The sequence below is a fragment of the Condylura cristata genome, unplaced genomic scaffold (assembly GCF_000260355.1).
Source record: "Condylura cristata isolate star-nosed mole 26May11 unplaced genomic scaffold, ConCri1.0 scaffold00016, whole genome shotgun sequence".
Lineage (NCBI taxonomy): Eukaryota > Metazoa > Chordata > Mammalia > Eulipotyphla > Talpidae > Condylura > Condylura cristata.
Window position 1 is genome coordinate 11,171,501 of NW_004567117.1, and position 27,069 is coordinate 11,198,569.

General features: G+C 33.1%; 1 protein-coding gene and 1 pseudogene across 1 annotated transcript in view; both read right to left on the bottom strand.

Moving 5' to 3' along the window:
* Positions 1-27,069, bottom strand: part of ROCK1 (Rho-associated, coiled-coil containing protein kinase 1) — a 106,161-nt gene that overhangs the window by 32,195 nt on the left and 46,897 nt on the right. The window contains exons 6-16 of the mRNA XM_012725778.1: positions 26,113-26,197; positions 24,194-24,338; positions 23,740-23,878; positions 22,120-22,211; positions 14,062-14,221; positions 13,014-13,074; positions 9,313-9,401; positions 7,092-7,140; positions 3,250-3,385; positions 1,903-1,994; positions 1,565-1,811 (exon numbers count right to left, since the gene is read on the bottom strand). Coding sequence (XP_012581232.1) covers positions 1,565-1,811; positions 1,903-1,994; positions 3,250-3,385; positions 7,092-7,140; positions 9,313-9,401; positions 13,014-13,074; positions 14,062-14,221; positions 22,120-22,211; positions 23,740-23,878; positions 24,194-24,338; positions 26,113-26,197 — 1,295 coding nt within the window. The remainder of the gene's footprint in view (positions 1-1,564; positions 1,812-1,902; positions 1,995-3,249; positions 3,386-7,091; positions 7,141-9,312; positions 9,402-13,013; positions 13,075-14,061; positions 14,222-22,119; positions 22,212-23,739; positions 23,879-24,193; positions 24,339-26,112; positions 26,198-27,069) is intronic.
* Positions 17,538-17,927, bottom strand: LOC105853726 (annotated as a pseudogene).

Genomic DNA, 27,069 nt, shown 5'->3' on the forward strand with positions numbered 1-27,069 from the left:
CTAAACCTTAAACAAGCATTGTAAAAGAACATCAATGATAACTCAAGGTATGAATTTTCTTTAACTTCACCAATGTCTAAAAAATAGATTCAATTAACACCACAGTGAACAAATAGGTAAATAGTCTCTTCTTTGAGAGCAAGCATTTCAAAGCTTATTCATATCTAGAATAATCAGATTTACAGCATTTTATAATTAGAAGGATTATTTATAAAATCACTTATTCTAATCATCTTGATCTATAGGTTAAAAAGGCAGATGAAGTGATTTTCACACATCTAGTAAACAGTGAACAAAAAAGCCTAGAAAAGCAACTTAAGCAGGTCAAGATTTTCTTACTACATATGATAAGGTATGTATCTTGGTTATGTATAGAACTAAGCCTAGTTCATGAGAAATAAGGTTCTCAACTAAGAATCAACAGAAGATGTCAATTTCTGCTTTCAGTCACAAGACTAACCATAAATTTTCTCCACTGAAAAACAAACCCCGTAAGATCCCACACTATGGCCTTATCCTATAACTAAGATTAAAATGGACAAACTTATGGACAATTATTCCCTGAGAGATCTGGAAACTTCCACACATAATCTATTTTGGTTAAGTAGTATGAATACTGCTGTTAATAAAAATATACAATGGAAAAAAATATAAGAAGTAGTACTATTAGACATTTTTTTAAAACAAACTAAATTTTATTACCATTATCAAAATGTTTCATTTACTCAATCCTTTGTCTTTTAGACTCACAAAAATTGCCAATATCTCTAATCTAACTTTTCTAAGTACATAAATTTTTTATTTGTAATGGGATTCCATTCTACAACTGAGTTTCTATTTCTACCTACAATACATGAGGAATCCCTAGTTTTAAGTGAAAATCTTCTTTGCCCAGATTAGTCTTACTATGCATAAGGCATCTCAATGGGGTGACTTGTGAAAGTGAAGAAATTACAATGTATACAAATGTAGGCATTATCCTGAAAGAGAAAGAATGGTAACCATTTCTGGTTCCACTAAGTCATTTTCTTTATGAAGGCAATATGGTGCAAATTATACTACACTACATTTAAAATAATTAAGGTGGTAAATTTGTATGTTTTTAACCACAATATATTTTTTAATTATCTTCCACTGATCAATGGATAAATAAAATGTAGCTTAGTAATATTCATGCAAGAGAATATTACTAAGCTTTAAAAAGGAAAACAAATTCTGCTACAAGATACAAAATGGATGAATCTTGGAAGATTTTATGCTAAGTGGAATGAGACAGACACAAAAGAATAAATGAGGTGATAAAATCTTAGGAGAAAGAAAGTAGCATGATGGTTATCATTGCTCAGATGAATGGAGAATGGGGAGTTATAGTTTAATGGGTAATAATTATATTCAAGTTTTACTTGGATATAATTTTAAAAAGTTCTGGAAATGAGTAGTTGTGATAGACTGCACAATAATGTGAAATATATTTTAAGTCAAAAATACATATATACTGTCAAAAATGGCTGAAGGATAAATTTTACATAATGTATATTTTATCATAATAAAAAAAGATTATTACCTTGAAGGTCTCCAATCATCTCTGAATCATGACCTCTGTCTCTCCGTTCAGCTTCTAACACAGCTTGCAGTTGGTAATAATCTTTATCTGTTTGTGATTTTGAATTCTCCAAAATTCTATTTCTCTCTTGCAATTCTCTATTCAGAGACTCAAGTTGACTAATTGATTTGCTCATCTCTGTGTGATTCTTTCTTAATCTTACAGCCGTATCTGATTCTGTCCTAAGTAAATCATTGGCTTCTTCTAGCTATTTACAAAAGAGAACAAAAAAAATAGGTTTCTGACCAAAATACACTAATTTTAATTACAATTTTTAAAACCTCATTCCAAAAACTTACCTGCTTTTGTAGTTGTGCCAACTTCTCATTAGCAAGTTGTGAATTCTGGCTTACTTTTTTTAAATCTTCCAACTGATCCTTTAATGTAGAAACTAGAAAATTAAGGAGTAAGACACAGTAATCAGAAAGGTTTCATAGGGAATCATACAATTCCCTTTAAAAACTGAATTCAGTCTTAGGTCAAAATAGTCACTTAGGTTCATTTCCAAAGCCAAATTTCATCTTGGAAGTACTGACATTTAAATTTATCAACAAGGAGAGCATTATTTTATAAAAAAGAATGCAAAGACAGATTTGTTTCCACTGTTGTAGTACTTCAAGTTTTTTTACTCCCTTAATAAGTTTACTCTATTACTTAAATAGTGTAACACTACTGTTAGTATTATTTACTTTTGAGCAATACAAATCTTTAGGAAAAAAAATAAACAAATTCAAAATACCAACAGTACCAAATGGTTTTTTTCTTACCTCATCTGTCAGTTCCTTTGAGCTCCCTCCCCAGCAAAAACTAGTCTCTTGCACATCATTCCCAAAATACTGGGCACCATACTTTAATATATATAAATACCTACACACACATATACTACATATATGTATATTATATATGTGATTTAAAATGCATATTTATAATTCAGCCTAAACAGACACATATTTAAGCACATATAAACAACATTCTTTATAGACAAACCATCTGTGGATTTTTTTGTTGTTTTCTTTTTTCATTTAAAGCTACATCTTACACATCAACATATAGAGATGCTTTATTATTTTATAAGTTTAACAGTAGACTACCATAGAGCTATACCAAAATTTTTTATCATTATGTTTACCTTGCTTTTTTAATTTTTGTCACTTCAAGCAAAGCTACAACGAATAACCTTGTTTATACATCAGTATGCATGTACAAAGGTAAATATGTAAAATACATTCCTAGAAGTACAATCACTGAATCAAAGGATGTAGAAAATTATCTCTAATGTTTTTACATATTAGCATTAAAAAACAAAAACTTCTAGGTTAGTTTTCAAATGCTGTCTGTTAGAACTTCCCAGAGAACTTAGCAAAAATACAGAATTTAGGCATCAGTATTCTTTACAACTTTCCAATAGTTCCCAATATGTACACGTACATTAAAAACATTATTTTAGTTAAAATATTACTACTGACTTCAAATTGTCATAAATTTTCAGGGGGACTTGGGTATTTAGCTCATAGAGTGTCTGAGGGTTGTGGTTTCAAAAGTCTATCATACACCCTAAATTTAAGATTAACTCATGGCAAAGACTTGAAGCAAAGCATAGTGTTAGGCAGAAATTCCGAAACAGGTATCAAGAGGTAGTAAGTTACCTTCATTTTCCACATTCCTCCTCTTCTCATTTTCCTGTTCTGCTTTTCTTTGGTACTCATTAATTCTATGCTGTAGCAACATTTTCTCCTTCTCAATCTGTGATACTGTAGATTCCAGATTTCTTCTCTGATTTCCCTAAAATTGCAACAAAAATATCAAAGGAATTGGCCCTCCCTGGTGCGCAGCGGGTTAAAGCACAGCACTAAGAAGCTAAAGCCACTTCTGCATGAGTTCGATTTCCGCCTTCCGTGGAGGTGACCATATGGCTTGGCAGACCTCTCCTGACCAGCCCGCTGCTCCCCTCAGCAGTGTACTTCATCGAACTGCCTGTTCTGCTCCCCACTCTGTCTCTGGTGAAGTCTCTCGCCACCCCTGAGCCTCTGGCCTGTACCCCAGTTCTGTATGCACAAATAAATAAATCTTAAAAAAATCAAAGGAATTAAAACTTTCTGATTTATTTGAGGCAATATTTAAAAAAAAGATTTATATATGGACCTCATTTTTTAAAAATCTACTTTGACAGTATCTTGTTGCCTCATTTAAAGTCATTATTATTAGAGTGACATTTTTGCTCTCTTTGGTCTCTATTCTTTCTCCATTTTCTCTTTCTTGTTACTTGGGTTATGGAATATAGTTTAGAAGTCCATTTTTATTAACCTTTAGTAATTTTGAGTTTATCCTTTTGCAAAATGTTTTGACATCTGCTCTAGGAGTTCTACATGATATATAACGTGGTTTGCCATAATCTACTGGTGTTGGCATCTTATCAGTTCAACCAAAACATAAATGCTTACCTCTGTCTGTGTTTATGAACCTATTATAATTACTCTGAATATCATTTCTGTAAACATGGAAACACATTAAGCAGTTATAATTTATATCAACTATATGAAAAACTGAAGTATAAAGGTATTTTATTTTAGTCTCTTGCTCCCTCTTCTTTCCTAGTACTTCAATATTCCAACTTTTATAAATTCCTGTCTATTTAAGAGACTATCTTTTACCAATACTCTTAGGGTGAGGTTGCTAATGACAAAATCTTAGTTTTCCTTCACAGTTCCTTTTTCAGTCCTTGAATCATGTATCACTTACTTCTCTCCTGCATGGTTTCTGCTATCATTTATACTATTTTTCCCATCTAGGTATCTTTTGCCATATTTAAGATTTCTTGTTTGATGTTAGTTTTCACAAGTCTGGCTTGCACATAATTCTGGCTTTACTCTTTACTGTGGTCCACCACATTCTTACAGGTCTATGTCTTTTGTTTGTAGGTTCATGCTTTCCCCAAATTTATGGAATTTTCAGTCTTACTGTCCTCTTTCAGTAATTCCAATGACACAAATATTAGAACATTATTGCTGTAGTCCACAGTCCCCTTAGATGCTGTCATTTCACTGCTATTCAGATGGGGAAATTTCACTATTCTACTTCAAGTTCTCTGCATCTTTGGTCAATATTTGTCCTTCTGTTAAGTCCTTCATTCAGAGTTTCATTTCAATTACTGTAATTTTGGTAAGTTCTGCTGACATCTATCTTTGGGGAAAAGTTTCCATTACTTTGCTGAGAATTCTAATTTCAATTTTTCATTTGTTTCAAGTATGTTTGTTGTTACTTACTGAACATATATGTGATGTTTCCTTTAAGCCCATTTCAGATCATTTCACATCTGTGTTATCTCAGTGTTAGCTCCTAATTACTGCGTCTTCTCATTCAAGTTGAGAATTCTTCTAATTCTGGTTATGACAAATTATTTGCTATTGCAACCTGGTAATACAGAATGTAACGGTACTCGAGGTCTCATTTAAATGTTCGTTTTGGTGGTTTCTTCTGTTACTGTTCTAGTGGGATTAAGGACTTGCCACCTTATTTCTGCCAGGTAGAGACAGAAATCTAAGCTTTTGTTTGTTTGTTTTAAAGATTTTCTATTTATTTATGCATACAAGATCTGCGGTGTAGGCCAGAAGTGTGGAAGAGCAAGAGGATTCATCAAAGACAGAGTGGGGAGCAGAACAGGCAAAGCCACTGAAATACTGTTCTGGGGAGCAGTGGGTGAAACAGGAGAGGTTTCAGCTCTCTGGCTTAGCAACCTGGGTGGAGATGGAACTCATGCTGTAGCAGCAATAGCTTAACAGCTCTGAGACTTGAACCCCTGAACCACCAAACAGGACTAGAAATGTAGGTTCTGTCCTGTTTATTGACACATAGATCAGGGGAAGTGTATCCACATCATTGTTGGGTTGAAATGGGCAGTGGTGTCTATAAATGTTTACTGCCAACATCATAGGGAGGGGAGGAGGACAACTTGTTATTCCTGGCTATATAACCATCACAAACACTACTACTGTGGGGGCGGGCAGTTTTTATTTCAGTGTTTGAAGTTTGGACTCTCCACTTGGTCTCTTCTGAACCACTCCAGCAGGAAGTGATAGGGTGTCTCATTACTGATGGGTACAAAGATCGACAGAAGAGAGATTCCCCACATGGTACCAATGTCTTGAGAGATGAAGTTCCCCTACTTGGCCATTTCTAAAAAATCATTATATCAGAGAGCTGGAAACCTAGGTTTCCCATTCAGCCTTTGCTAGTAGTAACATGGCTTTATTTGTCACATTGTGTTATCTACAGAAAGCAGTGAATATGTCAAAGTCTTCTGATTTGTTTGTCTGCCCCTCTTTGATCCTTTAATTGAACTGCTTTTCTTTTTTGTGCTTATTAGTATTTCCAGCTAGCTAGCTATTCTAGCATCTGGTCTATAATATATGCCAGAAGAATGAAAACCTGTAATAGTCATTCCAACATTGTTCTTTGGGTTCATGTAGTCTAACTTGTCAGTCTTTTTTCCTCCACCTTTCAGAATCTTTCTATATTTGTTTACTTAATGTCTAGGAGAAATGGAAAAGTCTTTTTATTCCATCTTTCCAGAGGCAGGACAATCCTAATTTTATAATTAAGATCTACCTTTTGAATTCAGAAAACTCAGTAACTACTACAGCTGAATTTTATATTTTAGAACTGAAATAAAAAGTGGAGGCTAGGCAAAAAGGAATTCTTATAATCAAATAAACTGTGGTGGCCAAGTATATACTGATCAGTATACATACATACACACAAAGCTACCAATGAATAAAACATTAGTCAGCGATAGTTACAATTCCTCAAGAAAAAATTGTGTAACTATAGTTACACAATAACCATCAGACAGATTAAATGTAAAAAGCACTAAGGAATTAATCAATGAGAAAAGACTAAAGAGAGAGAGTATCTTTTCAGGGCTTTTTCATAAAGCAGTAGAAAGATATTTATACACTAAAGAACTGAAAATCTATTTCACATTTGTTAACAAAAATCTGAATCATGAACTGTTTTTCCTGTCTTTTCCTGATAATAAAAATTTCAAGTTAAATGACCATGGAAAACATAAATTCTAAAATCAATGTATTATGTTATGTCAGTTCTATTTAAGTTATATCCCTCCCACTCTCATATTTGTTTCTGTTATAGTTCCCAGATATTTCTAATCTCTTGATTCTCTTGCTCCTTCCTCAATTTTCAACTATTAAGATCCACTAAACTGAAATTCAAGTACTAATTTTCATGGTTCTAGAACCAAAGTAAGATTCTACAATAAAACTAAACAAAAAAACGAGAGTATATTCTAATCCTCACCATTTGAACCTGCAGTTCCAAACTGAAGCTAGTGATGCTTCATTATAATTTTTTTGTTCTGTTCTATACATGCTGTAGTCAACCTCAAGACTAAATGTAATTTTCTCAGGAAAAAATTTGTTTTGAAAAAAGGAAAAACTTTCAAAAAGGAAAATTCTGATTAGTAAACAAGTACCTCTTCATCCAACTCCTTCATTATCTTGTCTAGTTTTAAGTTTGAAGTTCTGTAAAAGCAAAGACAAAGTAGATTAGAAATGTTTTATTTTTTCTTATAGAAGGATAAAAGATCATATTCCTTAATATCTGACAGATTTAGAATTCTCAACCATTTTTCATGCTATGAATCCCCTTGGGAGTTGGTAAAACTTGGAATTTTCTCAGAATCATATATTTTAAAGCATAAAATACATAGGATTAAATGAAGCCAACATTAAATCAAAATATACTCTGAAATTTTTATAAAATATCTGATTATGTAAAATATGTTTACTAGTATAACAATTCACAAGGTCTACTGACAGTATTTCCAAGTAGTGATGACCATAAATAACAGGTAACTAAAACAATAAGAATGTATCTGTGATTTTCAACGGTAATAAAAAAATTCACTACTACTAATAATTGTGGAATATTGTCCATGTTGAAAATTGTAGGAAAAGCTAAGTTTAGTTATCAGAGAAAATATTCATTTTTTCTCATCCAAATTCAAGGAGCTCAAGTTTTATCAATGGACTTTTTTGCAGGAAGTATATGAATTTCTTAAGGATCCTTAAACTCTCTCATGTAATACTTGCTACTATAAAAATAATTAGCCATTTTCACTTTAATACAAGATTAAGTGAAGAGAAAGGTGGCAAATTTCAAATAAGATATACTATTTGGAAACTTGGGCAAATTGAAATAAATTGAAAATTTATTAACATATCATAATTCATATATATTGGCTTTAAACATAATTCTGAGCTTCAAATCATATGTTGTATTTTTACATAATGTCCAAAACTAATTTATTTCCCTCTGCTCTCCAAACATGTCCTCAGTACCAATTTGCTTCTGCTCTAGTAGTCTGCCAAGTAAATGACACCATCTGGGAACCACCCTTGACCCATCTTGCTCCCTTATTCCCTGTTTGATGGATAAATACCAGGTGATGCCAAATAAACAGTTTGTTTGAAAAAAATTAATCTGATCCAATTTTTTTATTCCTTAGTTTAATTAACTTCCAATGCATTTTCTATTACCCTTAAGGATAAATACCAAATATCTTAACCTTGTCAAAAACAACATCTTCCAAGAGCCAGACACTGTTAACCTTCCTATCCTTACCTCAGACCTTTCTTTTCATACATTTTCATGTTATCATTAATAACTTTGGCCATTCTTATTTCTTCTGCAAATTGAATCCCCACTACTACCACTTTTACCAGCTATCATTTGCCTCATTTTGATTATATTATCTTTTATGTAGAAACTTCTCAACATCTCTACAATAATATTTATCCACTGTCTTTCCTCATTTCCAAATTTGCATTTAGAAATGCCATTCCAAACTTTGGTATGGGTCATTAATATTCAAGATTTTTTCTAAAAATTGTTTGTATTTATACATTTAACAATTTTATCTATTAGGAATCGTATCCCATGAGAATTTTACTTATTTCCTCTCTCATGATAAGAAAATTACCAATATTCCTAATTCCACTTATTGAATACACAGTCACCAATACAACTGTATATCATTTATTCAACATTATCCCTTAAAAATATAATTATAAGAACTCATTGTCTGCATGTAGTTAACAATTCAGTATTATGCTAGATTACTGAAAATTGTCTTGACCATTCTATATTTTCAAAAATACATATTTATATAAATACAGTCTATAATTTCATAAATACATATTTTTTCATGAATACATATACTTTCATACTGGCTTAGACTTCACTAGGATGAAATTTAATTATGGCACTAGAGAATCAAAATGAAAGTTAGTAAATGTTTGCAGCAAAATTTAATCTTCAACATTTCATCTTTTAGAACGTACCTTATTTAATGTAAACTAATTCACCCACTCAGTGAGAAAATTAAGTGAGACTGAAAAGCAACTGATCAGGTGTTAAGTGATTCATCACTATGGTATTTTAAGAAAAATGACTGCCAGGAGCAAATTAAATTTGTACTTTAAATATTCTGAAGGAAACACATCTGTAACTAATATACTAACATATATAACCTTTCAAATGTAGCCAACATACTCTTTGTTGACTGTACATCAGTAGCAAACTTTACAACTCTTACTTGTATGTCTTTCCAAGTGTTTATATAGAGTACATGCTTGAAAATAAGCAACTGCTATACAAATTTTAAGGTGAAGAACATACAAATATATTCTCACCTGCACTTCTGCTCCATTTCATCTTTTAGCTGCATTTCATTATGTAGCTGTTCCTCAAGTTTATAAATTGTTTTTTGCAAATTTTCCTGCTGTAATTAAAAACACACACACAAAAAACACTTATTCTATTAAGAATATGCATAGAGAATGCAAGACTAGCAAGTTTATGTTACTATTTTATACTTGGGAATTATCTCAGTCCTGTCCTTTCTGTCCAAAATTTTTATATTAACAGCATTTTTTTTGAACACCCACAAATATGTCAGGCACTGTGGTAGGCATTAGTAATACAAAAAAAAAAAATAAAAAGATCTGGTTCCTGTTCTTATGATGTTAATACACAGTGGGGCACAGAGGAATGGGATGATGAAGTAAGCCTACAGCAACCCTAAAGACATATATATATAACATATTCAATTACAACGTGGTAAGTAATAAAATTACACATAAAATGTTTTAAAAAAGAGAAGAGGTCACATCTGATTCTGCCAGGAAGACATGTTTGAGATAAGACTTAAAAGACATTATGTACCAAGCAGAGAAAGCAGAAAAAAATGAACAGATCTAAACATGGAGAGACAAAAGATGATATATTGGGAAATGGAAAGGAATCAAGTATAGGCAGAGCACAGAACTTAACAGAAGAATGAAATCTGAAAAGATGTATGGGACCATAATGCTTGTATACACAAATAGGATTTGGGACATAAATGGATAAGCATCTTAAAAAGGGAAATGACATAGTACTGGCATTTTAAAACCATCACTTCAGTAATAATAAACAGATTATGGAAAAGAAAAATTCTAGACAAGGCAACTAGTTATTACTAGGTTATTGAAACTGTTCAGTTAAAAAGAGTACATAGGTCTGATTAAGGCAGAGGCTGTAGGAATGAAGAGAATATGGATAAATATCAACAAGAAAATAATTTATGATTTAGTAACTGATTAAAGTAAAAAGAGCAGGCATAATAGCGTTGCAAAAGACAGATGAACACAAAAAAAAAACTGCTGTAAAATTATGCAAAGAATTTTGAGTTTAGCTCTAGATGATAATGAGGTGCCTGAAAGATATGCAGGAAGAGAAGTACAGTCAGAGAGAGAAGAGATTCAGGCCACGAGCTCAGAGGAGCAAAGCAGACCAGCACAGTATGTTCATTTGCAGAAAAGTATCAGAAAGTCAAACCAGAACCCTGAAAAACATTTTAAAATTAAAGAGAGAAATGAGGGGAGAAAAAGAGGAAGATGGAAAGAAAGGGGGAAGGAAGACAAAAGAATGGAGGAATAGGTAGAAGAGTAGATGATGAGCTTGCAGAGGACTGAAAATAAAATCCAAAGAAGCAGGAAAGAAAAACAAAGGAAATTATGGGAATGCAAGAATCAGAAAAACTCGAAGTTCTTTTTTCTTATTGAAATAATACTGGCTTATAACATTATATAGGTTTTAGGTATATGGTGTTACAATTCAACATTAGTTCTGTTTGCCCAATTAAAAAAATGTTTGACGTGTCAGTTGAGGAAGGGTTAATCAGTATCAGGTGCACTAAAAAAAAGATATGAATGAAAGTTAATTATTGTACTTGACAACTAAAATTTATTCATTAGCATCTCTGCCAGAAAGCTGTTAAGGAAAGCGTGAAAATTAGTTGGATTTTTACGTAGTTCTCAGTCAGTAAAATGTGACACAAGTATTCTCTTTCCCTGTGATTTTACCAGAGTGAAAAATAAAAGAGCAGCCACTGACAGAAACATCAAGCAATTATTATACTGACGGAAACTTCAAGCAATCACCATAGAAAGATCATTCCTAAGAAAATATGATCCCACTGAAAATAATTTGAAGTTCTAATTTATTTCTAATCCAAGACAAGTAATACAAGAGACAAGAACTGAGATATAGCAGCTCCTTATCATCACCTTCCCTATATCAAAGGTGCTTTAATTTTAGATTTCTGAGTTCCTGTGTCAGCTATATGATTTAGCAAATTGCTCTATTGGTTCATTCCCCTTTATTCCATTTTTCCTTGCTATCACATGTTCTCTTACATTTAAGACTAAATATATCAAAGAAAAAGAATTGTATCAGCATTAAAAAACAATTGCTACCTATTCTACTTCTCAGCTAAAAATATGAAGGATATAGGACACAAAGAGTTCAAAGACTGCACTAGGGGCAGGGCAGTGAGAAGATTCACCAGAGACAGAGTGGGAAGCAGAACAGGCAGATTTACTGAAATACACTGCTGATAGGCGCAGTGGGCAAGATTGGAGAGGTCTGCTGCGCCATCTGGGTCAGTTCCCTGGCTAGGTATCAAACTCATGACACAGTGGCTGGTGGTAGCTTGACTGAGCTGAGAATCAACCCCTGAGCTACTAGAGATGCCATATTTCTGCTGTTCTGAAGAGATTTCCTGGTTAAGCTACAAGGATCTTTTCAAATGTAAGCAGGACTTTTTTAACCTCTGTCTTAGGAACTCAGTAATAGAAAGTACTCATGTCTCTAAAATTACTTAACAATTTATTTTCTTTTTCTTTAAAGATTTATTTATTTATCCACACAAGAACTGGGGTACAGGCCAGAGGTGTGGTGGGTGAGAGGATTCACCAAAAACAGAGTGGGAAGTAGAACAGGCAGATGTACACTGTTGAGGGGAGTAGTAGGCGGGTCAGGAGAGGTCTGAGGCACTATGTAGGTCACCTACCTGGCTAGCTAGGAAATCAAACTCGTACTGCAGTGGCTGTGGATTGCTTCATAATGCTGTACTTTAACCCACTGCGCCACCAGGGAGGGCCCCAACATCTTATTTTTCATTGGTCAGATTAGACAATGTTGACTGTAGATAATGGTTATTATCTATTGCTCCCCACCTCCCCAATCCTTGTCAATGTTGAAGGCACATCCTCTGCCCTTCACTTTAGAATCTGCATACCACATTACCTAAAAACTCTAGTTCTGTGATTTTAAGGTTGGCTTCAGGATGTGGGAGATACCAGCAGGAAACCAGAAGATGTGAGAAATGAAGTGCTTATTCTCACCCACTCTTCTTGCCCGATTCTGGAAATGTTCTATGCTCTATACTCTTCTTGAGTCTATGCTTTCTCTAAGCTGTGTTAACAAAATTTGTTTCTTCCTGTCCTTTCAGACCAGTGACAGAGACTTACCACTGTTGTTAATCAATGGGTAATTTTAGTACCCCTTATTTACTGCTTGGCCATAGCTCTGTTAAATGTCCCTTTCAATAAACTCTCTTCATTTAATGAAACAATACTCTATGTATATAAAAATGGAATATATTGTTTTAAAAAATAATGAAATTTTAATAAATCCTACACGAATGAAACTTGAGACTATTATGCTCAGTAAAATATGCTAGCCACAAAACATCAAATAATTATATGAGGTACCTATAATAATCAAATTCATAGAGACAGAAGGTAGGATAGTGGCTGTTTGGAGGGTGAGTATAATGGAGAATGGGGACAAAGTTATGAAGGTTCTGAAATGGAGTATATTGGTTGCAAAACAATATGTGAGTGCAAACATCACTGACCTATATACTGAGAAATGGGTAGAATGGCAAATTTTGCTATTGTCACACACATAAAACTCTCTTAAATCTTTTGAATGTGAAGAATTCCTATCAAGACCCTTGCTCTGATACACGGGTTGATCAAAATTTTAAAAAAATTAAAATACATACCAAGCTTTTATCCACATTGGCACTACTTCTATTATCATTAGGATTTGCTGAAGATAAATATCTGGGAACAAAACATTTTTAACAATTTTAACATTCATTACTTTAAGTTATTCAATCTTTAATATTTAACAATTAGTAAATAATAAATGCTTGTTTTTTCCTAATCTTACATTAGCTGTTATTTTAATTGAGTATGGCTTCATAATTTTACTTTAGAAACATAATAGAAAAATGATACATAAAACCTCCCTTTAGGTGTGAAGAAGCAAAACCTGGGACTCCAAATCTTACAGAGTTCTTTAAATTCAGTATAAAATTAGAATTATGTATCAGATCATTATGTATAAGATCTTTAGAAGTCTTCATACATTTCATGAGATTATCAAACAGCTCATACTGAAAAGTTCTAATCAAATCTTATTTAAAGCAACTGCTTCTGTACTGCTGTTGCTTCTGCTACTACTATTTCTATCATGCCACAACTATCTCTATTATTCCTACACAACTGTATCACACTACAGTTATCACTTTGGCTAATCAATGGAGCTCTCTCAAAAAGAGATCAAATAGCTATGTAGCATGTTGCACAGCTATTAAGGAGAAACTACTAATGTATATTAAAAGGGAAAAAGAGAAGCTAATCAAGTGTCCTTTAAGTACTTTTAAACAAATAACAGTGTTCTAATTGAAACAAAAATGTTGCTTCCTATGTTATTCTTGGAAAATTATTCAGGTTACTATAGAATCAAGTAATCCAAAGACAGTAACAAGGGTCATGTGGCAGATTGCTAGAGGTCAAGTGACAAATGACAGATCCTAATGTGAGATCTGCATTATATAAAGTAAATAAAAGCAAATACAAAGCCAGTGGAACCGGAGTTTAAAAAGAAAGAAGAACATCTGATCTCTAAGATAATCTTCTAAATTTAAAATGCTATAAACTGAAGTTGATGTTTATCTTCTACAAAGTCAGTAATATAAGGTTCTTTGAATGCAAAGCTGAAATGTAAGGAAACCACCTGAACAAAATAACATCCAGCATACTTACCTACGATTACTATAATATGTAAATCCTACAAAAGGTAATTGATTGCCAACAAAAGCTTTAGGTATAGGGAAGGTTTCTTCATCTCCTTTATCTTCTTCCAAGTCATCAAAGTTACTTGTATCAATGTCACTGCTTAAATCTGGAACAACTGGTGCTACAGCTAAATACAGAAATAATATTAGTTCACTTTAAATTTGATATAAAGCAAAGCAAAGATTCCATACAAATTACTATTGGTTTTTCATACAGAAATAACTTGTCACCCAAATTTCTAATGGGCTGGATCCCACTATAATGAGTTTTATTAAGATTATCAATCAACTGATATTGATCAGTATGTAATTCTATGAAATAATTGCCCTTAAGATAATTTATAATTATCATCTATACCTCAATTTTAATTTAAATATTACAAGTCAAGTATTTTAAGGTTTTAGGATATACCTTAGTATAAAATATGAAAACAAAAAAGAGTTTTCAGAAGCCATATACAAACTGCACTTAAAAATCTACTAGTTTCAAATACATCATTTTATTCACATTAGCTCTACAAAAAACTAGCAAAGGTGGTTATGAGTGTTCTAGATACAATTAATAACTTGGTACCAAACTGTTTTTACTCATCTAAAATATAGATGATGACCACATTACCCCTGAGGATAATATTAAGTCAAGAGGAGCAAAGTATTTTGAATTGTACTTTTAGGAAAGTTACCTCCTCCGAACCTATAATTAAGGAACAATTTATTTAAGTATCTGTGAAATGGTTGGGAAAAGAGGACAGGGATACTAAACATGGCCAAGAAATCAAGAGTTATAAACTTGATGGGAAGCAAGGCTCATATATACTAAATATAAAGCAATATATGCAATGTAAATCTTCATTAACACAGAAATAAATACTACAGAAAACTAAAATATATTCTAAAAGTACATTTTTTGAAAATGCTTTTAAAAGCACAAGTAACATAAAAGAACACAAAAAAATAGAATTACTTTATGTACAGTCATCTCATTCATCTTTAGAGAGAAGATAAAGATGAGCAAACAAAAATAAACACCTGATTTCAAAGTCTTATGTAGTAGAATCATATTCTTATTGAATCATCTGGGTATTTCAGGCAAAAAAAAATAATTAATGTTAATAATTTTAGAAACAGTGAACTATTTGACAGGAATGAAACAACATTCAACCCAAAGTATTAAAAACAGTGAAAGAAAAGGACTTTTCCACCATTCTCTTATCTTAATGGCCTAGAGAATGGCCTGACTAAACAATTTTAGTTTTCTTGTAATAAATGTCTAACTTGAAGGAAATATACATAAAAGGGCATCTTCTTGGGAGAAGCATAAACATCAATTACTTTTTTGGCATATATTTTACAGTAAATCTCAAAATTCAGTACCCTTTCATGATTAAAAAGAAAGCCTCACTCAGTCAATAAAGACTATAGAATTTGCTCAACGTTATAAATCCTAAAATTAATGTTCCCGGACTCTCCCTGATGGCACAACATGTGAAAGCACCACATTATGAAGCTCTCTGAAGCCACTGCAGCATGAGTTCAATTCCCCACAAGGGAGCTGACCTACAAGGTGTGACAGACCTCTCCTGACCCACCCGCTGCTCCCCTCATCAGTGTATATCAGTAGATCTGCCTATTCTGCAACCCACTGTCTCAGGTGAATCCTCTCACCCCACACTTCTGGCCTATACCCCAGTTCTGTAAGCATAAATAAATCTTAAAAACAAAAATTAATGTACCCTAGGCAATATTTGACAACGCTTGGGTGTATTTTTGGTTATTACAGATGGGGAAAATGTTCTAATGGCATCTAGTGGATAGAAAACAGAATACTGCTAAACATCCTCAACATTCAGAGAAAACTACACACAGAGTAAAAAACAGATTTACCTACCAAGGGTCAAGATTGAGAAATGCTGAATTAAAATTGTATGCAAGAAAGATTTTAAAAAGCAGCAGACCTAGTTTGGATGCATTTTCTTTTATACCTCAGATGAATTTAGCCTTTTTATTATATATGACATGCTATTAAAGAATAGTTTTTGGTTTTTTCAATTGAAGTATTTTTAAACTTTAACTCTGTAAAACTTGGGTAACATTAGGAATACCACTAGTAATATCATTAGTATTACCACTTTAGTGAACCCACCACCTAATCACCCATAGTCCATGATCATAGTCCATTGTGCCTCCTTCCTTCTTTGTTCTTGCACACCCCTCACCCTTCTGTAAGCTTCAGTCCTATAGTTAGCTTTCAAGGGTTACTTTTTTTTTTTTTAAGATTTATTTATTTATTTGTACAGAACTGGGGTACAGGCCAGAGATGCGGAGGGTGAGAGGATTCACCCGGGACAGAGTGGGGAGCAGAACAGGCAGATCGACAAAGTAAGTACACTGCTGAGGGGAGCAGCGGGCGGGCCAGGAGAGGTCTGCCGCGCCATGTGGTCACCTCCGGGGCAGGCGGGATCGAACTCATGAGGAAGTGGCTTAAGCTTCTTTGTGCTGTGCTTTAACCCACTGCTCCACCAGGGAGGGCCTCAAGGGTTACTTTTTAAGCTTCATCGGATCCTTAGTTTGGTTCCTCTATATTTCATATATAAGTGACACCATCCAGTATTTACCTTTCTCTTTCTGACTTACTTCACTTAGTATTAGCCCTTTTACTCCACATTTATGACCCCAATTACCATGAGTTTATCCTTTTTGACGGCTGAATAATATCCCATTGTGTTTATATGTCATGTCTTCTTGATCAAATCATCTGTTTTAGGGCCTAAAGCTTTTGACATAACTTGGCTATTATACGTCTTGATGTAACTCTGACTTTGTTTAGACAACTCAGGGCTCCTTTAGTTTCCTAGATATATACATTTACTCCCTTCTCTAGGTTTGGGAAGTCTTCCTCCATTATTTCTTGAAATACATTTTATGTTCCTTTCTCTCATCACTCTCTGGTATTCCTATCCATCTTTTGTTGCCTATACACATAGTGTCAGATAATTCTTCAAAGTGTTTCTTCATTTTTTTACTTTGTTTCTCTTTCTTTTCCTACAGTGTTGCTTGTTCATTTATATCTTCAATTACACTGACCTGTGCTTCCATTTGATCTGTTCTAATTCTGTGACTTTCTCCTAAAATTTTCATCACTCTCTTTATATCCTGAATCTATACTATAATCTTATTGAGAGTTTTATTTCCATCTTCTGCTTTTCTTTTACACCAATGGACATTTGTTTTCTGTTTTTTTAATGTTCTTCCATGTCTTTGAAATTTGGTTTAATGCGTATAGAGATTTAGTTTTGGATAATGGAAAAGGTCTGGAGACAAGATGATGGTGACTGCACAACCTTGTGAGGTGCTTAATGCACTGAAGCTGTACATTTTAAAATGGTTAATTTTAAGTTACATATATATTTAAACTATATACTTTATCACAATAAAAGTGGTAACATTTTTTTACCAAAACAAATCCACTCTTCTGGACTTGTCAGCAAATTTAAATCCTTGAGGGGTACAATATCACACAGATTCTTTGTCCCATGGCCTTAGTTGGAAGGTTGCTTTGGAATTTCCCCAGAACCATACCACTGTTTGCAGGGGCATGTAACTTTCCCCAGATTACTCTAGTTTTATTGGGTTGCCACCAGGAGTCACTGTGTTGTTCTTTGCTTTGTATACATAAACGTATCTCTTGCCTGGACATAATTCCATTTTATCTTGAGCATAAACACCTTCAGTTTTAAGAAGAGCTGTATGCTCCCTCTGGTTCCAGAGACCCCACTTGTAGCCAGCAAAAATGGCCTTGACCATAGCCTTCCAGCCATGGTTTAGAAGTCCTGTTTCCAACAGGCTTCCACAGGGAACCAAGAAAATGGAATGAGCAAAAATGGTAACTTTTTTCAGTTTTTTTTCTTACACGAATATAATAAAATGCTGAGAAAGTCTAAATGACTCTAAATCTCTGAAATTTGCTAGTCCCTAAATTCTTCTTTTTTAGTTGCACCTTACATGACTGAGTTGAAAGCTCATACTCTTTCTATCCCAACACTCTTTCTTCTCTAGTTTAGCCCCCAGAGGGTTCCTTTACAGGAAAAAGTCTCCAATCCAAATTGGCATTATCTTTCAAAGTGAAAAATTCATACGCACTTTGAATCACTCTTCTAGGAGTGAGTCCTCAAGATACACTTATACATGTACACAAAGTGTTCACTGCAAAAAAAAAAAAAAAAAAAAAAAAGTACCCGATGTCCTCATTTAAAATAGTGGGAAAAGCCCTATCTTTCTACAAGGGATTGAATCTATTAACAGAATTAACATGCACTTGTAGGAAAGGACCAGTGAGCCCTTAGCTGGACGGGAAGCATGGAAACTCTTTAAGATACAGAGTTAAGGGAGGAAATAACACTTTGAATATTGTGTATATTTGTATATATTATCTTTTATACATGCATATATATTATCTATGTATTTTGTTGATTTTAAAATTTTTTAATTTATTTTTTATTATTATATTAGTTTATTTTTACATATTTTTGTGCATTTTTCCATCTCAGCTGCAATCCCCTTGGATTTCCCATCACCAAATCACCCATATGCCATCACCATAGTTAGTCCCTAAATTCTTTATCCATGAAGTCTATACTAATCATTTCTCCCACAGGAATGTAAAATTCTAAAAGAGAAACTCTAGACTTAATTAGCACACATAACCCAGAATAGTATATATGTGCCTATAAGTAATTTTGTTTGTTTTTAACTAAACTGAAAATTTACTACATAACCTAATAGTGTAACCAGTATTATCATCTTGTATATTTCTACCAACTATAGGTTGGTAGAGTAGTGGTAATATCTTAGCTCTAGTGAGATCATTTAACATAGTATATAATGTTATTTTATATATTAAATGTTACATTTACTTTGCCCTAAATAAGCTGCCAATAAATGTCAATTTCCTACATTTCTAATCTTTAAATGGTACATGGAATTTCAGAGTATCAACAGTTCTGGTTTTAGAGACTTTGACAGATACACTGACACTCATTTACTAACAGTGTGACCTGCATCAAGTTCTTGTGAAAGATACTTCTCTGAAGAATGGTGTATACAAAAGGCTTTTTATTTCTTCCTCTATATCTTAAATGAGTAGGAAAAGTAATTTCACAATCTTAATACTTTGTGCCTCTAAATTAAGAGTACGAAATTCATGGGAATGTTGCTAAAAAAAAAAAAAACTAGTTTTTACCAGTTCCCACACCAGTAAGAAGCAGAAGATGGTGAAGATTGTCACTGCAATCTGTAGACAGGTAAGTTGTAAAACTATCAAAAGAATGATTATTTCCAAAAAAAATAAGCTACTTTACTGAAGATAACAGGAGAGTCAAAAAACAAAACAAAACAAAAACAAAAACAAAGAATTGTGTTATATAATTTTTTTAACTTAGGTCAGTGAGGTCAATTCACAATAAAAGTATTCTTGGTATTTTAAGGGTGGGAAGTGAAGAAGGGGTAGAAAAGTAAAAGGAAAGAAACGTTCTACAGACTTCATTTTCCTTTTTAATAACAATCTACAAAATAGGAGCTATTCAGATTAAGATAGCAGAATGTTTATAAGGATGCTAAATATAAGCATACTGCAACAAATCCACAGCTAATAATACAGATTTTTAAGGGACAGAAATGACAATAACCTAATAAAATCACCAATTATATTAATTCTTGAAATAAAATTTACTTAATTTACATAAATGTGGTAATTCCTACATTTTCCACAAATGTTATATATAAAGGAGGTATATAGCAATATCAAAAGTTGTCATCGATGTGGACACTCTAATTCTACTAGACTAACAATTCCACAAAACAAAGAGCTTTGGCTGGCTTAATACCTGCTACTTTCCTAGTGTCTGACATAGAAAAATGCTCAGTACAGTGATTAAAAAATATTCGTCTCCCCAATACCATTTTTTCAAAACACAAACAAAAATATACACTCTTTTCTTTTGGAAGTGATTTATTGTGTAGTTACTTTGTTTAGTATTTAGTGTGTAAATTTTATGCATTACTTTGAGAAAAAAATTAGAGCAATATGAGATACTTTATATTTTCTTCAATCCTCTCTTAGATTCCCTTCCGATTAATAATCATATTTGTATGTTTTCAGACTTTTTAAAACTTTACTGAGAGCATAACTTGAATTAAAAAACAAAGCTTTTCATCAGCTCACATCTCTCCCAAGTTTCTCTTACAGCATGAAAATGATATCACAATTACATATAAGGAAAATTTCTTTATTTTCCTTTCTAAAAAATGTTAATAATTTTTTCCAAGGTTAAAATGCTCCTGTCGGCCCTCCCTGGTGGCGCAGCAGGTTAAAGGACAGCACTGAGAATCTAAAGCCACTTCCGCATGAGTTCGATTCCCGCCTGCCCTGGAGATCCACATTGCGTGGCAGACCTCTCCTGACCCGCCTGCTGCTCCCCTCAGCAGTGTAGTTCATCCATCTGTCTGTTCTGTTCCCCACTCTGTTTCTGGTGAAGCCTCTCACCACTCCTGAGCCTCTGGCCTGTACCCCAGTTCTGTATGCACAAATAAATAAATCTTTAAAAAAAAAAGAAAATGCTCCTGTCATTTTTTGTAATGAGATAATCTATTAATTTCCAGAAGAATTTCTTATTTATCCTGTTTCTTTCTCAGTAAATTTTATGGCTTAGTAAAATGAAATTATTATACTTGAAAGCAATATAAAGGTGTTTAAAAAAATGTATGATAGCTGGTCTACTTCACCAATACTGGTAAATCTACATGATTAGTTCTTCAAAGTAAAGAAAACTAGTAAAATATCTCCCCGGGATCAACTATCACTCTTTCTCAACTAGAGAGGGAACTCTTAAGACAAATACCTAATTTCAGAACATCTAGTTTCTAACACTACACAACTCAATTCACTTTCACTGTAACTATTCCTTCCTATTGCTAAAGAACGGGACTCTTGAAGTATCCACTATTCATTTCTGAGGTGTGAAAACGAGAAAATGTTACCAAGATGTCAACAAAGTAAAGAAAAACTTCTGGCCTCCCAAATCCATAAAGATGATGAGAACTTTCAGTGTCATTATATTTTTGAGTCAGGTGTGTTAAATAAGGTTTTCCAGAAAAATATTTTACAATGTTAGTGCTTTTAAATAGGGAAACGTTCTTACTGAAAATTAAATTTTTACATACTGCCTATTCTTATTTCTGAACTATAAGCTTCAAACCTGATGGAATCAAATATATCATCATTACCTAGGTCCTGATACAAATTAAATTCTGATACTGATAAACAGAACCTCCTTATGTTTTAGGTTTTGGGAAAAACAAAATAACTTTTCAAAAGAATTATATTTTAATTTCTCCACAATCTCTCTCCATAATGAGATACTAAAGTCTAAAAGAGCAATTCAACATAAAACAAATATCAAATTATGGCTGTTGAGCTCAAATGCATTACATGTGTTTACTATTTCATCTTAGTATCTTGAGTGGAACATAAGAGAAGTAACAGTATGGATTTTCAATATTAATAAATATTTCCTCTTTAAGTATAATTTTAAACCAAACAGCATTTTGTATTCTGAATTTTGATTGAATATACAGTAGTCCCCTCTGATTTGTGGGGGACACATTCAAAGAACTTGTGGATATCTGAAAACATAGAGAGCACACAGTCCTACAGTCTGTTTTTTCCCCCTGTATTTAAATACCTATGATAAAGTTTATGAATCAGGCACAGTAAGAGACAATAACTAATAATAAAATGTAACACTCATGACAACATACTGTAATAAAAGTTATGTGAATGTGTTCTCTTTTTCTCTCATTCATACATATTTTTGCATCACAGTTGACCACGGGTAACTGAAACCACAATAAGCAAAATTACAGATGGTGCTCAACTGTATATATTACATATATTACAAGGTTTCAACAGACAATTTACACAAAACTACATTTAAATATTTACTGAAAAACACAGTAAAATATAACTTACTATCTCGGAGTGTTTCCCAAGCCCACTGATCATTTTTGAAGAAGAGATGTCGTTTGATTTCTTCTACACCATTTCTCCCTAACCTCACTTCTCTGAATAGAAAGGGAGAGAAAAAGTTACTGATCATTCAAGGTACTATTATAACCTGACCAGATTTATTTATGGACATAAAAACTCACAGAATGATAAACACAGTTCTGTATCACCTGGTAATTATACTACTTTCAGCATAATTTTCAGCTTAAATAAAAAACAAGTTGAAGACTGATATTATTAAAAATATTTTTAAAATATATAAAATAAATTTGTTGATACTCCATGACTTTTACTTTGACAGTGAAGATTCTGATGAATCACTAACCTTGATCATTAGCATAACAAAACAATACATTTTTGAATTTTTAAACAATAGTAATAAATTTCTTGCAATTAACAATTTTATTTCATACCAGAAGTTAACAAAAACTTCAAAATACTTTAAAATTAAAAATGTATAGGAGCAGAAATTAGCTAGTTATTGCAGTAGAATGTAACTTACAAATATCAACTCATTATGTTGTATACCTGTCACTTTATCCGCAGTGAGAAAGGATTTTAGGCAAATAATATAGACAAATATGGTTTGTGAATTCTGGTCCCACATGTCCTTCAATACAAACATTCATATACAAATAAACCCCATTTAATAAGTTTTACTATTTTATACTCTATTATTTTTGATGAATTAAAAACTCAATGACAACTAACTCAACATGACAAAATCAAGAGCTTTAAAGGAAAAAGTTACTGATCCCTCTCCTCTTCAGGGTACATGGAGATAAAACATCTAAAAATAAAATAAAACATGCCTACAATAGCTGATTTGGAAATAGGAGCTCAAATCATTTGTTCTCTAGTTAAGAGTTTATAAAAAATACTCTGATTTCTTTTTTTTTTTAATGAGTTAAAAGATTAAGCTGCTTAGAGCATAAAATCAGGGGGAAAAACGTAACTCTAATCAAGTAAAAACAAACACCAACTAATAACTATAAACCAGTGACATTCTATGGGGATGACGAGGAACAGAATCAAAACTGGGGTGGGAAGAGCATATGTGACTATGGTGATGGCAAATGGGTGAAGTGGTGGTGGTAAATCCACGGGGATCACAACTGAGATGAAAAAATGTACGAAATGAAAAAATATGAAGATAAGCTGCTTTAGTGTGAGATTTTTTCAAGAAACCTGCACTGATTCTCCCAGAATGGATTAGGTAACCACTCTGTGGTTGTATGGCACACATAACTAAACTCAGAATACTTGTCTCTCAGTATGATAAATATCTGATCTGCTTTCTGTTTCTCCCAAAGGACTATGAGACAGTGGAGAACGCAGGCTATATGTCCTGCTCATTTCTGTATCTCTAGTATCTAAAGCATAGTATATATACATTACATCTGTATAGCCCTTACATTAAAATGTAAATTTGATATATTCATTTCAGACATTGTAAGGACACACTGAAAATTAACGCGAAATTAATTTTAATTAAAATGAGTCTGAAACTAAAACACTTAACAGTATTAATCCTCCCAAACTATTTAAATAAAGAGGTAAGTTTAATATTAAGATTATATTTACCTGTCAGTAAGGAAGGCACAAATAATATTTTTTGCTTCTTTTGATATGTCATTATCATCAGGGAAGGTAAGTGAATTTTTATGATTCATAATCTTACTGTAAGTTCCAACCAGAGAATCAGCATAAAAAGGTGTATCACCTAAAAAATCCACAATACATAAGCAAAGTAAGATAAAGTCTAAAACCTCAGTTTCAAAGGAAAAGAGTAAATGCTATTTGTTTAAAGAACAGTAAATATGGACTAAAGTAAAAGTACACATTTAATAAATAAAAACAAGTAACAACACAAAGTAGATCTAAGCCTCTAAATAGCTTTTGAAAATGCAAAGTAGGTTTAGATTAGTTTACATCCTACAAACAAGATCAGCACTCTCCATGTTATTAGAAGAGCCAAGTGGTTAAGTTTTGGGATGAACAACTACGTTACAGTTATATAAAATCATCTTTTACTCACCTACAAGCATTTCATATAAAAATACCCCAACTGACCACCAGTCACATTCTCGTCCATAATAACCATCACCACCTTGAGATTTTAATACTTCAGGGGAAATATAATCAGGTGTTCCAACTGCAGTATCACATCGTACCATACCTTCCTAATAAGTGGCAGATCAAAATTTGAATTAGGACATTTATTTTTAATTATTTTCTTCTTAATATTACCTGTGTGTCTCTAAATCTTTGGACAAATATACCTAAATCTAATGCAATCTTGCCAAACATTAACAAAAGTTTAGTCATATACACATATTACATATACAATATATTAATTAACTATGTATATGTTATGAAAACATCAGTGATTCTTATTTCATAATAATTAACACTCACTAGAAAGTCATACTACCACCATTTTTTACTGCCCCAGTATGGATAATATCATCATCTCATCTTAATTGCAGAAAACAAGTATGTAAGCCAATGCAAATAGATTGTGTATAAGATACCATTAGTAAATAAATGGTAATTAAGGTTTTGTTGCTAAAACAGTAATTTAATTTACCCATGTTACAAATTTCAAAGAGAACACAGAATTACTGACCATGCAAATTAAAAAATAATATGTGGCCCTCCCTGGTGGCGCAGCGGGTTAAAGCACTGCACTGAGAAGCTAAAGCCACTTCTGCATGAGTTCGATTCCCGCCTGCCCTGGAGGTGACCACATGGCGTGGCAGACCTCTCCTGACCTGCCCACTGCTCCCCTCAGCAGTGTACTTCGTCAATCTGCCTGTTCTGCTCCCCACTCTGTCTCTGGTGAAGCCTCTCGCCACCCCTGAGCCTCTGGCCTGTACCCCAGTTCTCTATGCACAAATAAATAAATCTTTAAAAAATAGTAATAATAATATGTATGGGAAAAAATGTGTTAAGTCCAGTGAATATCTATGTAATATGAGCTTTGTACTCTCCAAAAACAGAAACAAAAGTAATACATCTTTGTTACTTATTGAAGCTGGTATTAATTCAATAGAATTATAATTAAATTTCCACACAAAAGTTCTTCTGTTTCTTTCTAACCAATTAATTTCCTTTTAAAATATAATGCAGGTTCTTGGAGATTATTCTGAAATTGTAATTTTCAAAGAGCATAAACTGTTTCAACTGAATATAAACTATACTTGCTTCTTCAGATAAGTATGTGCTATTAGTTATATAAATAGTACAATAGGGATCTTAATGGTTGACTCCTAAAATAAGTAGCATAATCTTTCACATACTAGTAAGAGTACGTAAAATACTTCAAAAAATTCATAATACTGAAATCCCACTTTTATGAAAGTCTAATTTTAACACTGCTTTTACTATTTATGATATTAATCTAACTAGTACCAATTACCACCAGCATAAATATAAGACAGAGTTGCTACAAAGGATTTAATCCTGCTAACTCACATTTACTCTTAATAGAGAATTTGAAAAAGTTAAGTCATTTTACATATTACTAAGACAACATTGAAGCAATGGCATATCTCAACAAATATAACACGTCACATCAATTCTTTACTAGTTAGGATATGATTAGTAAACTCCTACAGTGTCTTCTAAAAAGCATCTATTGGGCCCTCCATGGTGGCGCAGCGGGTTAAAGCACAGCACTGAGAAGCTAAAGCCACTTCTGCATGAGTTTAATCCCCTCTTGCCCTGGAGGTGACCACATGGGGCGGCAGACCTCTCCTGGCCCGCCCACTGCTCCCCTCAGCAGTGTGTTTCCTTGATCTGTCTGTTCTGCTCCCCACCGTCTTGGGTGAAGCCTCTCACCACCCAGCACCTCTGGCCTATACCCCAGTTCTATATGCATAAATAAATCTTTTAAAAAAAAAAAGCATCTATTGGGAGTTGGAAAAAAATTAAATTAAAATCTAATTATCTGACCTTATTCATCTTCATACAAGTACCAAAATCTGCTAACTTCAAATGTCCAGATTTATCCAGCAGCATATTATCAGGCTTCACATCTCTGAGGAGGGAAAAAAAAAAACAGTAGACTATTTCTGAAACAGATTACACACTAATAAAAATTAGTTGAGGTGGTCATTTTAGGTCATGTATCCTCACTCAATCTAGATAAAGCCACCTTTGAGCTATTTAATGCTCTTTGTCCATATTTATAAATTAAAGATCATCAGGGAAACTCCTTCAGATGTAACTTCAGCAGCAGAAGTCATGTTCTTTTTCCTTTTAAGTACGTCGATTACTCCAGAGGAAAATAAAATAATTTGAGAATAACCACAAAAAATGTAAACATTAAAAGGTAACATAAACACACAAAATAAGTACATGATAACCCCAGGACAGGATTAAGTCATTTTTATATTTGTTTCCCTGGCACTAAGCATAGCAATTGTACACTGGATTCAACTGCTGTTTACAAACAAACAAAATTATTCTTCTAAAGGATAAATGACCTATTCATTTTCACTAATTAAAAAGAAATTAATATATTTCAAATGTTGTATATGAAAAACAAATCAAAAGCAACTTTTTGTATATAAAGTGTAAGTCTGGCACTTTCATTCGCAAACTAGCTTATAATTTTTACTTTTTAGAACATCTGGAAAAAAGCTATATAACAAGCTATACAACCACATTATGGGATATTAAGTAAAAATTCATTTCAGGCCCTCCCTGGTGGCACAGCAGGTTAAAGCACAGCACTAAGACGCTAAAGCCTTCTGCATGAGTTAGATATCCCCGCCTGGCCCAGAGGTGATCCACATGGTACGGCAGACCTCTCCTGACCCATTTACTGCTCCCTTCAGCAGTATACTTCGATGATCTGCCTGTTCTGCTCCCCACTCTGTCTCTGGTGAATCCTCTCACCGCCCCTGC